The sequence below is a fragment of the Tauraco erythrolophus genome, chromosome 6 (assembly GCF_009769465.1).
Source record: "Tauraco erythrolophus isolate bTauEry1 chromosome 6, bTauEry1.pri, whole genome shotgun sequence".
NCBI lineage: Eukaryota > Metazoa > Chordata > Aves > Musophagiformes > Musophagidae > Tauraco > Tauraco erythrolophus.
Window position 1 is genome coordinate 47,238,405 of NC_141470.1, and position 15,079 is coordinate 47,253,483.

The window sequence follows — 15,079 nt, forward strand, 5'->3', positions numbered from 1 at the left end:
AGGCTCATACAGAGGCTGGAGAGAGCTTCCTTAGTAAAACTGCAGATTATCTATAGGTCAGCGGGACTTGGAGCTGTCACCAGTCATACCATTTTGAAATGATTTGTGAATCATAGTATGGGAACAGCTGCTTTAGAGGAAGGTGCAACATCACAGAACAGTTATCACGTAAAAGCCCACAAGAAAAATTTTTGTATCTCAGTGGCTATGGCTTATTCTCTGTAGTTTAAGGCCTTATCTCATTAACCTACTCTTGTTTAATCCTTCCTAATACTCTGAGTGGGCAGTGATCAGACTCCAGCTGACTTGTGCTGATGTGCTTGCCACATGTTTCTGCTTACTTGCACTGTACATATACTCACTTTTATCATTCTCATTTGTGAGTATTTTTGCACTAGGATACTTACACATGTGTCTATATATTTATGCTTGCATGGATTTCCAAACATCATTGCTTTGTCATCCATAGGCTCTCACGTGCTTTTATTCACAAAGGTATCTGTCTCATATGCATATTCTCATGGTTTTCTATATATTGTGTGCTACTTCACAATCTACTTTTTCCTTTTTTTTTTGTCTCCTACCCTCCTTGCAGCACTGATGGCCAACGTGGAGGACCTGATTATCAAGACTGTAGTTTCAGCTGAGCTGGCCATTGCCACAGCTTGTAAAACTTTTCTTTCGCATCGTGGCAGCTGCTTTGGTAAGGCACTGGGGGCGTCTTTGTTGATTGGCTCTCAAGTACTGTTTGAAACTTCCAGCTTTCTGATGCTACAGAGAAACGTGCATTCCCTATTGCAAGGAAGCCAATACTGGGCTTTTTCCTCAGTATAGGCCTCTGTGAGGGGAGGGAATGTTGAGTCACGATGTCCCCTGTGCAAGTGTTGTTCATCAGAATCTCATGCTAGAAAATGGGATGATGAAAAGGGACTTTAAAGAGAACTGGTGAAGTGCTGTCATGTGGAAGTTACTGACTTGCTAGTGCCCTTGCAAAGAATGGCTGTGGATGATTAAACATCCCTTTAGAGCATTTAATATTTTCTACTGAGCCATCTAGCCCAATATAGTTCTGAATTATTGTCCTACATGCATGTGAAGACTAGGGAGGAACGTGTAATGCAGTGCCTGGAATGACGGTGCTTGTAATGCTTCTGGGGTAGTGCTTGTGTGAGGTACCGCATGGTGGCGTCAAAGCCTGTTTCTGGCAGAAGCTGGATGCAGAGCTATGTACTGGCAAAGGGATTTGAGAACTCGCTGGCAGCAGATGCTGGGACGAGGTCCAGAAAGCAGCGGCTGGTACCACAGTGTGCCTTCTCCTGCTTTCCAGTGGCGGCTTCCCAGCCTTCCCTAAAGAGGCCTCCTCCTGCTCTTAGCTGCCCTTTGCTCATGTGGATACATGCACGAAGATGGAGTCTCAGGGCGGGGGAAATGAGTCTAGAATTAGTCTCAGTCAGTGCTTAAACCAAAGACCAAGCTTGGCTTAAGCTATCCTGTGTTTAGGGATTGAGACTTCTATTTAACGAGCTGTGACAGGTAAATCCATTTGTGTGTTCCTTGCATTGCATTTGGGTGTTGACAATTCTGCAGCTTTCAACACTAGCATAAATGCTGTCATCTTTGGATATTTGGGGGTGATGAGGCAGTGAAGAATCAAGGAGGAGCCATGTCTGATATGTTTCGTTACCTGCCAAACTAGCTACCTCTCTGGCCTAATCTTCTCCTCACTGACTCTGATGTCTTTTTTTAAAGTTGGAGAACCTTGGCATACATGGGGATTTATGAGTCAGATAATAGTTTTAGTGAAGTAGCAGTTTATCAGCTGCTCCAGAAATATCAACAACTGGATTAAAAAAGCACACCAAAAATCTTTAACTGCCTCTTTTTTAGCTTTTCCCTTTTTCTCCCTCAGTTGTGTCTTGAGATTCCTCTGAGCTGTGTATGTGGAAACTAATGTTCCTCATGTACTTTCTGCTGGGCCTGGCTCTGAGGTTATCCCACTTCCTGTTGCCTCCCCAGGGCTGCACTAACCACCCTCTCAGATGCTGCCCCACAAATAAACTGTTTTGTTCCATTTATTTCAGTGTAAACATAAATTAAGAGCTTCCCAGGAAAGAGAGCTTAAGCAGGAGCCATACTGCTTCCCTAGGGAGCCTGAGGCATTTCCAGAGCTCAGTACTATCTGCCACCTTCCCCCACAAGTGGTGGTCCTTGTCCCAAGGATTTGAACTGCCCTCGTCATGCTGTATGGCTCATTCTTCATCCATGTGTCTTGTTCTGACACTCTTTGCTTGTGCCACTTTTAACCCTGTTGTAAAAAAGGCAGTTTTTCTAGCTGAAAATGTTCAAAATGGCTGAGTTCATTAGCTGTTAACATGAGGGAGAAAACTAGGAATGAAGATTTCAAGGCAGCGTGCAGAGGCTCCCAAGAGCCTTTTTTTTTTTTTTTTTTTTTTTTTTGTATTCTAGGCTGTGAACAATGAAACTGCATGGGTGTCCTGAGAAAGACTGATCATTTGAAAAGTATCTGAGATTCAGATACAGAGGTAGGCCTTGTTTGGGAAGCTTCTAAAAAAATATGACTAACTTAATGTGTGTTCTACTGTAGTTTTTATAATGCTGTTCTAGGGATTAGGACTTCAGCACAGTTGCCACCTTGCTAAAAATTAAATCACAAGTACTTATTTGTCTAGATTAGGTTGCCCACTTTATTCCTCTAACAGTTTAGCACTGCTGTGGTCCTTCATTCCTTTTCCAAGTAAATGTTTTTTTATGTAATATACTTGTTTTCTAGATTTAAGGGAAAAGACTCCATTCATGGCTTCTTCATGTTCTAAAATAAGACTAGTGAGACAGTCTGTATGGTTCCAGCTACCCATCTTGCCTAGAAAGTGAGAGTGGTAGGTCAGGATGATTCTTTTTCTAATGTCAAAGCGGAGTGCTGCTGACAATTTGTGGCAAGATTGTAGTGAGTCCCCTTTTGGCCTAATCATGTGAGCTGTTTACTGCATTCTAGTAATAATCAGTTCTCAGAGGACTTGGGATGCTCAGTAGTTTTGTTCTTCAGAAGTGCATCACAGGAAGTAGTGTAAGTACTACATAATTTTGTTGCAGCCTTGTTCATGCATTGTTATTAACAATGTGATCTCAAGCCTCTATTTTGTTCTGGATGATTTCCATAAATTCCTCATGTAAAATCAAGCTGCAAGTAAAAATTGTCTTAACCAGTAGCTCCAGAGGAGAGCATGCTTCAGGACTCTGAACCACTGCATTGTCCTGAAGCTAGTCACCAGCTGAGTAGTTGGTTGCTGAACTTGAAATTGAAAGTTGATTTCTTTTCTTTAAGAAAAACTGGATTTTGCACTGACTTTGAGAGACACGGCATCTCAGCATGGGAGCAGGAGGTATGATAGCGATACATATGCCCAAGCTGATTAGAGACTGCATTGTTCTACCTCCTGGAGTAAGCGCGTCTGGGTAGGCTAGAAAAGTCAGTGAGGCTTGCTTTCAGACAGTTTGAAAAATCTCTCTGTTAGGATGGTTTGGTAGGGGATGAAATGAAGGCAACTGGGTGCAGCACGTATTTTTGCTGACATCCAATGTAACACCATTTTCTGTGCTTGCTGAAACATAAGCCTAAAGAAGCAGTAGATTTAAGTCCTGTGTTTTATTCCCAGCTCTAGTCAAACCAGCAGTGACATTGTTGAGCTCTTCTGCAATCAAGAAAGCAGGGCAGGATAGGATAACAGGCATGTCAATCCCACCAAAGCAATGAGTTTCTTACTTAGCTGCTCCTGTGTCGAAAGGCTGAATTGGTCAGGCTTATGCTTCTGATCACATATACGTTAAGATGGTATAGAGCAAACAATGAACTATGGTACTGCTTGAGTGGTGCTGACCTGGAGCTAAATGTTTAAAAAAAGTCTTAATTTGAATCTAATCATCAGTTCTGAACCATCTATGTTGCTGTTCTTCATAGGAGTTTAATTTTCTCAATAGTAACAGTTGACCTGTTTGGGGGAATAGTAGCCTTTTGAAGTATTGAACAGTGCTGGTCTGCTTCATAATGAATTTTGCAGGACACTAAAAATTTCAGATTCCTAAGAAATTTCTGGGCAGACTTGCTTGACATGAGTATAGGTGAGTCCCTGCTTAGAGACTTAGGTCAGCCATACATATACCATGCACATATCCTATATCTTTTTCTGGTTTCATGGATGACATGTCAAGGAAAAGCAGAACAGATATTCCCTACACTTATCTCACTTTTTTTTTTTTTTTCAAAGCTTAATCCATTCTATTTTTATACCTTTACTGTCAGTCTTTAATTTAAAGCCAGTATGTAGAGATGCCATTTTGAATCTGAAGAAGGTTGTCCTTAGAGTCCTCTGGCTACCATCAAGTTCAGGAGCCCTGTACCTTTCAGGACAGGTCTTTTGATGATCCATTGTAGGTTTTGTAATATAACTTTATCTTCAGAATTTAACAACACTACCAGTTAAGCCTGAAGAGTAAAACGAGTTCAAGGGATAGGTCTTCTAGTGATAGCTCCTGTAGGAGTAGAGGTCTATCCCTGTACTGTTTCCTTACTTGCCACTTCATAGCTTTAAATGGTACCTAATTGGTTGTTAATGAATTGGCACCCAGCACTCAGCTTAAAGAGTCAGGATCCCTGTTGCTGCAGAAGCTTTCCAGTTTCTTTAGGAAACTGTTCTCAGCTTGGTAGCACCTGTTTTCTTTCTCAGGGTGCTGGGGCAGACGCAGGAAGAATTAACTCTTCCAAAAAACAACCATAAAGAAGTGACCAGCATTGTCAATTTATCATCAGTGGACTTGTGTTACCAAAATCTGAATCAACCCTGGCTTCTCATTCCATCATCTATTCCATCGGTTCTTGTAGTGACGTTAAAGTCTTTACCAGATAAATGAGATCATGGAAGTGAGGAATGCCAGGTTATTCTTGTCTCCTGGTTTGCTTGGGGCTAAGGTTGTTGGAGTTTAGGAGCTTGAAATCAGAAGAACTTGGGCTAATGAAGTCAAGAAGCATGCTCTCTTTTTTCCTTCACCTCATGTACCTGTGTATCTATGGAGTCAACTGGCTTTTATTTTGATCTACCTGCTACTACGTTTTCTTAATTTGGCCGCCTAAGCTTGTTGAAGAACAAGTAACAGCATATCTAGTCTTCTGTTCCTCAGTGACATAAGGGAAGTTAAGTGGTGTCCAAAGGTGGTTATTGGGACGTTAACCTCTTCACTCACTGTGATCTCCCACTCTGGGTTGAAGAACTTTCTCCTTCATGAGTGATAATTTATTTACCCTCTAAGATTAGAATTATAGTGCAACCAAATTACACCAAGATTCCTGTTCTTTTTTAGCCTTGAAGATGGGCTTATTAGCTTTTCTGCCTTCAGAGTAGAAGAGTGATTCTAAGTCTGATTTTGGTGTAGGTGATAATCCCAACTGTAATCTTCTCTTCACCAAAGAAAGTAATGGTTTATGTAGGAGGGGAACCAAGATGATGAAAAGTCTTGAGGACGAGACTTAACGAGGAGTGGCTGAGGTCACTTGGCTTGTCAGCTTGGAGAAGAGAGGGCTGAGGTGACCTCATTGCAGTCTACAACTTCCTCAAGGGGGCAGATGTGACACAGTGTGGCCTTTTGCTTATCAAAGCCTAAGCTGATACGCTGGCCTTTTGTAGAGTAACAGGAATGATTTAGGACCTGACTGTGATAGCCCCCAAGGTGTGGACTTATCCCCATAGCTGTAAAGATGTGATCTATCAGAGTTGAAGCAGGTACTGTATCATCACTAGACAAAATGATGCAGTCTGTTGATGTATAAAGTAATGGAGTTCATTTACAAAATACTATGTACTCTCTGAAACCTCAAGTTTGGCAATACGTTCAACAAAGCAGTATGTCCATCACTATACTCTTAGAAATTTTTCTCCTTGCACTGACTAGTTGCTGCTTTGGATGAAATTGTAGCACAGTTAACTTTCCTACCTGAAGCTTCTCGATACACATTGTCTATAAGCATGGTCTGCAGGATACCTTCATATAAAGCACAGAAATTGCAAAAGCAGAAGAGTTGCATGCTATGCAGCTTTTTTCTTCAGTGTGTATGTGTCCCTTCGTAACCTCAGATTGCCTCTATTCAATTGCAGAATATGTACTTTGCAGTAAAGCTGCTTCTTTTTCCCCAGTGAACAAGCGGGAAACAAAGACCAGAATTACAGTGACCCTCTAGGAATTGAGCTTATTCATTCTATGCAAAATCATGAAAACATTGTTTGCACTACCAGGCTGTCACTCGTGACTTAGTTTCTAGACTTGCAGAGAATAGTAAATTCTTTGGGGATATTTTCTAAAGGGGATTGCCAGCGCAGTCTTTGACAAGATTTTAAACCAAAGCTGGAATACATGGTAGTTAACCAGAACCAAAAAGCTTGAGACCATGTTTCTAGTCTTCCTCTTAGTCTTAAGTAATGACATTGGCAAAAAAATCTCTGGGTGAACTATTGCTGTTAGACTTTAGTCCAAAGCTAGACTTTTTCTTGGGAGGATGGGAAAGCTTGGTCAGCAGTGACTTCTCTGTGGGGGTTGGAGGGGAGAGGCAGGCTGTTCCCGCTGAGTCTTGGCAACAGCTGGTACTTCCTGATATAATTTCAATCTCTTTAGTAAGTTGCAAGAGTGAAACATGTTCTTGTGGATTGTAGTAGTGAGAGGAAGGGAGCAAGGGAGCACTATGGAAACTTGATATCTTCGTTTCTTCCACTTTTCCCTTAATAACAATAGTGGTGCAAGGTAGGTTGTCATAAACCTACCATTGTCACAGCCTGGGGCATGTGTTTCACTTTCATTCTCTTTTCTTTACTCTCTCTACAGAGGGAAATGACAGTCTTGCTTAAGTTGGTAATTGCAGAGGATATGCTGATTTTGCTATTCTCATTTGTTCTTCATCTTTGTGCTGCCTATGTATTTGTTTTTACAAATGATAGTGGAGTTTCATAGTAGAAAGGATACTTCTGTGTTTAATCTAGGTAGTGCATTTTCCAAATGTGGAAGAGGGCCAGGAAGATACTTCTAGGACAGTTGAAAACACGGGTAATTTATCTTCTGTTTGTGCCCTAGTATCCCAGGCAGACTTGAGAACCCCTTTGTGCCAAGCCCTATGTGGGAACCTGTAAGGCTTGATTCTGTTGCCAGAACGTGGATATTGCATTGCTCCTGATGCCCCGAGGTAGCGGAGACCTCTGTCTAGGCGTTGTAGATCTGACCTAGAATACATGAGACTTGGGGCATTATGGAGCAGCGGTGGAGTCTTCCTAGGAGATACTAAGGCATTGCAAATGGCATTAGATGTTAGTGTTTAACAATGCAATTGAGTCAACAGGGACATCCTGAAGAGCTTACTATCCTAATAAACAAGACAGACACAAGGGAGAGGAGCGTAAAGCACCAGCAGCACGGTCAGGGCTAGCTAAGGTCAAGAGGTTTCCCATATGTATTTATCAAAGTGGCTGGAGTAAGTGAGTAACTGGGTGGGAAAGACAGGTTTAAAGAGCAAGTGGTTTGGAAGGGAGAAAAGTGTGGGAGAGGAGGACAAAGTCAGAGGAGCCAAAATACCAGCAAAGGCCCTTTGAGGGGCAGAGGGACAGAATAGCCAGCAGCAAAGAAGCAGCAGCTAGTCAAAACAAAATCCTGTGCTTCCTGACTGGGGTTGGGAGGTCACAGACCAGCATCTACCACAAGCTCACTCATTGCTTCTCTGCCTCGGACATGAGCTGCCTGTCCACTGGAGTTTGCTATCCCATTAAGAGTCACAGGTCTTCGCCAAACCTGAAACTGTATTTTGAAATAATGTATTAAAATCATCAGAAGTTTCTCCTGGTCAAAATGCTTTGCTAATATTTACACTTACAAACCCCACCTCCTCCTTTTCCCTCTACTGCAGCCTTTCCTGTCTGGGGAGCAAGAGAGCCAAACACAGATTCAGCCTCATTTCTTTGGAGTGAACCAACTCCTTAACTCTCTACTGTTTTGCTTCCCACTCAGTGTCTGGCTACACAGTCTAGAGAAGTGAGCAGGCAATACTCACTCTGCTGCCATTTCCTCCCCTTCCAAGTCCCCCCCCAGCTCATTAACTTCCCATTATAAGCTACATGAGCTCCCACACAGCTGTCTGCATAGGAAGATCTTCTCAAGCACTTCAGCTCCCTGGAGCCTGCGTCAACATCAGCAAGGTGACAAAAGGCCAAGGCCAGAATTCAAGGAAAGCAGCATGGCAAAGAAATTCTCCTGCTTTCACTCCAGGCACTAGGGAACTGGTTAATTCCATGGAAATCCTTCTTCTCTGCCAATACCCTGTTCTGCAGTGTTTTGAAAATACGTGCATAAGTTGCCCTGATGATCATTAACTGTATTTCTTAATGCTGGAAGAGGGCATTGCATTAATGCCAACTTGTGATTTAGTCATGTTTGTGTAGCATCCTTCTTGTAACTCTTTCCAAACTATAGAGAGAATGTGTGTCTAGAGTGAAATAGTAAAATCAGTCTTGGAATGGGAAGCTGGCTTCAATCTGACCTGTGTAGAGCTGAACACATCTAGCAGATGTAATGTTATCAATGTTTTAGAAAGCAAGGAAAAAATATTTCTATAGTGGTTTGCTGCAAAGTGGCAAGTTGTCAATAAGATGGACAGTTACGGGAATTGTCCATGTAGATGGAGCTGCTGAGAAGGCAGCTCTCATACTCCTGTGGGGACATTGCAGAAAAAATACTTAATTGAAAAGAAGCTGATGCTTGAAATAAGCAAGATTTTCTATAGCTGACTGGAAAAATGAATACAGGGATTAAAAAATGAAAAGGAGAATGAAGTTCTGTTGTTTCTAGGATTCAATGGAAGAAGTAGATTGGACCTGCTGTGTCTGTGTCAATTCTATGTGAAAACAAGTAATAGAGTTCTGCATAAACTGCAGTTCTTGGACAGAAAAGAGTTTATATTTCTATCTAATACTTTCCTAAGACTCATTTTCTGCTTCCCTCTTTCCTCTACTAACAGAATATATTTAATCTTGATTCTGAGGAAGTGAAATTTCCCACTTGCAGGATGTTATTATTTATTTGGTCCTAGAGAGTTCACTGGATTTAACATAAATTTTATGGTTAGAAATTACCTGGTAAAGACTAATATTGGACGTTACCTGAATGTTTAAAGGTGTAGTAAGGTAAACTTAGTGTCTGCTGTGTTTTCAGAGCTGTATGGTTTTGATGTCCTTATTGATGACACTCTCAAGCCCTGGCTGTTGGAAGTGAACCTATCCCCATCATTGGCCTGGTAAGTGATTCCCAATTTCATATGAGACTGGGACTGTTGTTAGAGATGGTCGTCCTGGAACTTGTGGTCCTAGGAGGGCATGATTTCCTGATGCCTGCAGAGTATTTGTTCCATTGCTAGTTGGCAGAGAGGATAGCCCTTTGCTTTTCCCTTTACATAAACAAACTTATTGCAGCAATAGATTTTGAAAGAACCGGTTGGAAATCCATTTTCTTTTTAATTATTTCTCTTTCACAGTCCGTCATCATTGTTAACACTTCCTAATGTCCCATCATAGATGAATTTTGAAACTCTCTAGACTATTGTGTGGAGTTTCACTCTGTTTGACCGAGTAGAAACTTTAAGATTTTTGGAGTCCAAGCACAATTCAGGCATTATGCTTGACTTGAGTATGTAGATGTATGCTTGGGCTCAAATTTTTGGTCTAGTACTCTCTTTAGCTAAAATCTAAAGATTGAGTGTTGTCTTGGCCCTTATGCTGACCCTCATACTCTAATGAAACTTGGGGATTTATTTTTATAGCTCTCCAACTATGTGTGTTTTCTAGACTACTGTTTAACTTTGCAGGAGCAAAGATGCACAATGCACTTTTGTAGTACTGTGAGTAATATTTCAATTATGACAGTATAAATAACCTTTAAGTTGTATGTTCCTGGAATAGCCATATCTGACCTTCCTCTTGATTTTTATTATTATTTTTCCTTCTTTATCCTGCATATAAATTTTTTCATACACTGTTCATAATCCTACCTTTCTCAGTATCCATTTAGTTTTCAGGTGCAACTAGAATGTTTCCAGACCATTTAATTTCCTAGTTTGGTGGCTTGTGCCCATATACATACACACTGAATTATTTACATCCTTTACTACTTAAAACTCTAATTCACATCTGTGTCCTTTGCTCTACTTTGTTATGATTGCCATTTTCTTTGTCCAAACTGTTGGCATCTATCACTGTGCTGTAGAACATGGCTGATTTCTCGACTCCCAAGGAATCAAACTTTGCCTGTCTGATCTGAACTGTATTCATTGATTTTTTTCCCCCACCCCCCCCACCCCCACTGGATAAAATTGTGAATGCTTCCCATATATCCCCACTGCCTGATCTCTTCATATCTATCACTTTCCCTAATCATTTGTTCCCATCCATTAGAACTAACCCATCTGATTTTATGATTTTATATGGAAGAGGCACAGGTAATTGTGTTTTTTAAAAATTCTATGACAGCAACCTTTATCTACTCCATGAAATGTAGCATAGATAGATTCAAAGAAAATGTTTCTAGCTAAGCAGAGCTAAACCAAGGCTGAACATTGCTTCATTAGAAGACTAAAGCTGTGGAAGAAAATAAATAGATTAGTCTGTTGCTGCTTTGTCTTTACCTATACATGTGAAAATAACCTAGTTTTCCTTCTGTGTTGATTATGTCTGTGTTAAGGACCAACATACAAAGAAACTATGTTGGAAGATATTTTGGCTATTGATGCATTCCTCTCATTTTATGCCAGACAAATAATTCCTCTTGTCCTCTGTTGCATGTGGGGATAGTGATGCTCCTTTGGACCTGAAGATCAAAGCTAGCATGCTCTCAGATATGTTCACTCTTGTAGGTGAGTGTAACAAAAAGCTTCTTCAATCTTTCCCTCATTTAAAACCAATAAAAGGTAGGTTTATGAGCTGCATGTTTTCAGATGAGTATAACAGAGGAGAACTCTGGTTAAGGAGAGCAACTGTATTTAGCACTGGGAAGTTAAATGTGGACATTTCAGCTTTAGAATAATCTGAGTGTTTGTGATGCTTAGGTGATATTAAAAGTCTCTAGTTTGGTATTGGAAGACACTGCTCTTTCTTTTTAACAAATGGCTTCTGTTTAGCCCTCAGAAAATGCATGAATACTGATTCTGTGTTGAATGTGTGGGTTCTGGTTAGGCTACATTAGAAGTGGAGTCATGATTATGAAAGCTGCATGACTTTCTAGTGCACGGCACCTTTCAGGCATCCTTAGTGTGTCTTGGTTTAGTTACTTGACACAACTTACCCCTAATATTCTGGAATATTGTGTCCAGTTCTGGGCCCCTCAGTTCAAGAAGGACAAGGAACTGCTTGAGAGAGTCCAGCGCAGGGCCACAAAGATGATGAAGGGAGTGGAGCATCTCCCTTATGAGGAAAGGCTGAGGGAGCTGGGTCTCTTTAGCTTGGAGAAGAGGAGACTGAGGGGGGACCTCATTAATGTTTATAAATATGTAAAGGGTGACTGTCATGAGGATGGAGCCAGGCTCTTCTCACTGGCATCCAATGATAGGACAAGGGGAAATGGATAGAAGCTGGAACATAGGAGGTTCCACTTAAACATGAGGAAGAACTTCTTCCCAGTAAGGGTAACAGAACACTGGAACAGGCTGCCCAGAGAGGTTGTGGAGTCTCCTTCTGTGGAGATGTTCAAACCCGCGTTCTTGTGGGATCTGATCTAGGTGGTCCTGCTCAGGCAGGGGGGATTGGACTAGATGATCCTTTGAGGTCTCTTCCAACCCCTAACATTCTGTGATTCCGTGATACTAAAAGAGACAGAATTGTCATCAGGTAGCCTGCTCAGCTATTTAAGAAACAGAGCCTATCTCTATGCTGCTATTCAGTAACCCATCTTATTAAGTACATGGTTTGGAAGCAAGTCCAGTTTTATTCAAAAAATGTATTGTAAAATACAGTTTGAGATTAAACAAAGCAAGGTATTAAAAAAGAAAAGCATCCTTTTTGGTCCTAGGCAGGGACAAGAAGGTCATGTATAGACTGAGATCGTTAACAGGAATACTAGGTTTAAATTTTAGGGTTGCCTGTCTTAAAGTTCTCATGTGGCTCCTGATGCCATAGGCTTCGTGTGCCAGGATCCAAGCCAACGGTCAAGCCGGGCCATTTATCATTCATCTGAATCTGTCAGGAGAAATCCGCACCAGAAGCTGCAGGTAAGTGACTTCAGCGAGCCGGAGCTAAGGAGTATAGCAAGAAAGTCGTTCTCATTGAATTTGGCTCACAGGTGAGAGAGCCAGTGAGTGAGTGAGGTTATCTGGATTTCTATTATAACTACAGAAGAAACTCAGAGGATGTACTTGAGGTATGGACTGGGCAGCCACTTTTGTTTTGGGCAGCAAGCTTCCAGAACCCTGGAGCTTTATGAATGTCTCCAAGACCTCCTTCTAGGCAGAAAGAGCTTTTTGTATTTGAAAAATGAAGCTTCTTTCTCATTCATTCCTAGAATCTCTTCCTTTCTGGTGGAGCCTTGAACTGAGGCCTCATGTGGCTGCTGTGATTGTCCATTACCTTTTCTGCTTAGTGCTTTCTTAGCACTAAGATGCTGAATAACAGTTGTTCTGCATCTTTTTTGGCTACCAAATGGATTCCATAGCTCTATGTGGAAGTGGAACACTCACAAAAGACAGGGAGATCTCCTATGTCATTTGGACTTTCAAATGCATTTCTCCTCAGGCAGACAGGAAAATGGTGTATCCTGACACTCTCTGCAGATGATGCAGATGCTCCTGTGAGGGATGTGCAACATGGCTGCGTAGCTCAAGTTCAATTAGGAAATAAAAAGTCATTTTTGTTCAGTGACAGAGTACCAATGTGCTGTCTGTTTTGGTGTAGGGAAACTCACAGAAATTGCAACACTTTGCTTCTCTTAAAATTTGGAGTCTTGAGTCACTGTGAGAGAGGTGCATAGCTGGTAAGGTGAGATTTGAGTATCTGTAGGATGTGTGGCTGAGTCCAAAGCTTCTAAGGCAAGTTTAATAGATAGGGTTTCATATAGATCCCTTTGACCATAAAGGTGCTCTTTGTGGCAGACAAAAGGTATGTCAGATAAATTAGGAACCATTCCAGAAAAGGTAACCTTCTCTAGAGTGATGCTACCAGATCCTGATGATTTGACATCTTTTATCTGAAAAAATTATACAAGACAGTCACAGAAATTGAGCTGTTGGGAAACATTGAACTTTTAAGGAGGCTTTAAACTTATAGATTTATTTTGCTTAAAAAACCACAAATAGGTGTAAGGGCTGGGCAGTTGAAATGTGCAAAGATTCATATAACAGAGCAGCGGTTATGAGATGGGATTAAGTTATCTTTTGGGACAGGTGTCCCTCCTATTCCCCGATGTTTACCAGGAATAGGCTTCTAATCCAGTGATAAAGTTTTATAGCATGTTTTTCTTAAGTACCTAAATGGAAATCCCATGGCTAAATAGGTATATAGATCTTTCCATGGTACAAGACTGTTTTGGCCTGCTTTTTACTGAATGTGTTTTATCTCATATTGCTGGATCTTTGATAGTTCTGTTCCCATTCTCAGTTGTGAAGGGTACTTGGAACCTCTTTTGTTTTTCTTAACTCCTTCATGATGTCTTAAGTTTTGATCATTCATGTAGGCCATCTTTAATCATTTGTAAAAATTGCTTCTTGGGAAAGAAACGCTGATGACAGTGTTCATGGTCATGAGGTAGTTATTCTGTTATCTGGGTTTCACCAGACCAGACTGCAACCAGACTGCAAGTTCCTTGTGCAATTTCTTTGGTTGACTCTCTGAGTGTTTCTCCTCTAGGGAACTGAACAATTTAGCTGCTTCCTTTGTAACTTATTGTTGATTTGGGTTGGAGTTCTTTCAATTAATCATAAGCAATAAAGGAACCTCAACCTGTTTTGTATAGATCAACTGTAGAGAAGAACTTGGCAGTAGTACAGCTAGCAATGATAGATAGGTCTCCTGAGAATCCTTTCTTACACCACTTGGTCTTCTTGGGCATTGGAGAGGAGGAAGGCAGCCTGAATACCGCTGAAGCAATAAAATCTAAGCTCCTATGATAATAGTTTTCTTTTGAACCTATCCCTGTCATTAAGCTGGTCTTACTTGTAGGCATCATGCAGATAAGTAATACAGGGTACTTTTTGACATTCTGCTGATGTTTTTACACTATTTTGGAATGTTAATAGTATCTTGCTTCTCCACAAGAATTGGAGTATTGTTGAGATATTTAAATGAAATGGTTTCTGGAATTTCAGGATTTTTACTATATTTTTTTTACCCCCTCTGTTCTATGAAGAATTCTACTTGACAGCATTTGTTTCTTGTTAATATATAGTATTAAATATTTTTCTCTGAGTAACTCTTATTTTACAATATATAATTTTTGTAATGAGATTTGAGTTCATTCATCCATTCTGCAGAGCTCTCTTCTGTGTGCTTTGAAAATTATATGTATGTCCAGATGCATTCTGCACAGCTGAGCACATCTGAGGTTAGGATGAGTGCTGCTTTTGGAATGGGGACAGGATACGTTGTGGAGGTTATGAGGAAGATCCTGAACTGAGATGATAGAAGCTGTTAGCTAGATCTCTGGACTTCAGTTATTTCTGCGTCTCTTGCAGCGTCCTGTGTCTGCCCAGTCACAAACAGCAAACACCAGATTGGTAAGTATCTTTTCAACTTCATCTGGGTCAAGTCCTTCAGAGTTTTTAAGCTTACAAGTATTCTGAACTACATTTTAAAGAAATTGGATGTAGATGTTTAAAGACAAAATTGTCACTCTGGTCATAAATGATGAAGACAGTGGCAGCACAGTGTTTTGGATTTGGTAGACCATTGAAAAGGAAAGTGCAAAAACCAAAGGAAGAGCTGGTGAAAGCAGCAGCAAATAGGAGTGTCACACCAAAAGGGAGGGGGAGGAGGAAGAGTAATTTTTGTCTTGTGGACTA

The 15,079-nt window shown here is 40.9% G+C and overlaps 1 protein-coding gene across 1 annotated transcript in view; it reads left to right on the forward strand.

Annotated features, from left to right (window-relative positions):
* Nucleotides 1–15,079, forward strand: part of TTLL5 (tubulin tyrosine ligase like 5) — a 148,163-nt gene that overhangs the window by 36,188 nt on the left and 96,896 nt on the right. Inside the window, 5 exon segments of the mRNA XM_086614127.1 lie at nucleotides 596–703; nucleotides 9,256–9,337; nucleotides 10,887–10,948; nucleotides 12,207–12,298; nucleotides 14,753–14,794. Of these exon segments, the coding sequence (XP_086470253.1) occupies nucleotides 596–703; nucleotides 9,256–9,337; nucleotides 10,887–10,948; nucleotides 12,207–12,298; nucleotides 14,753–14,794 (386 nt within the window).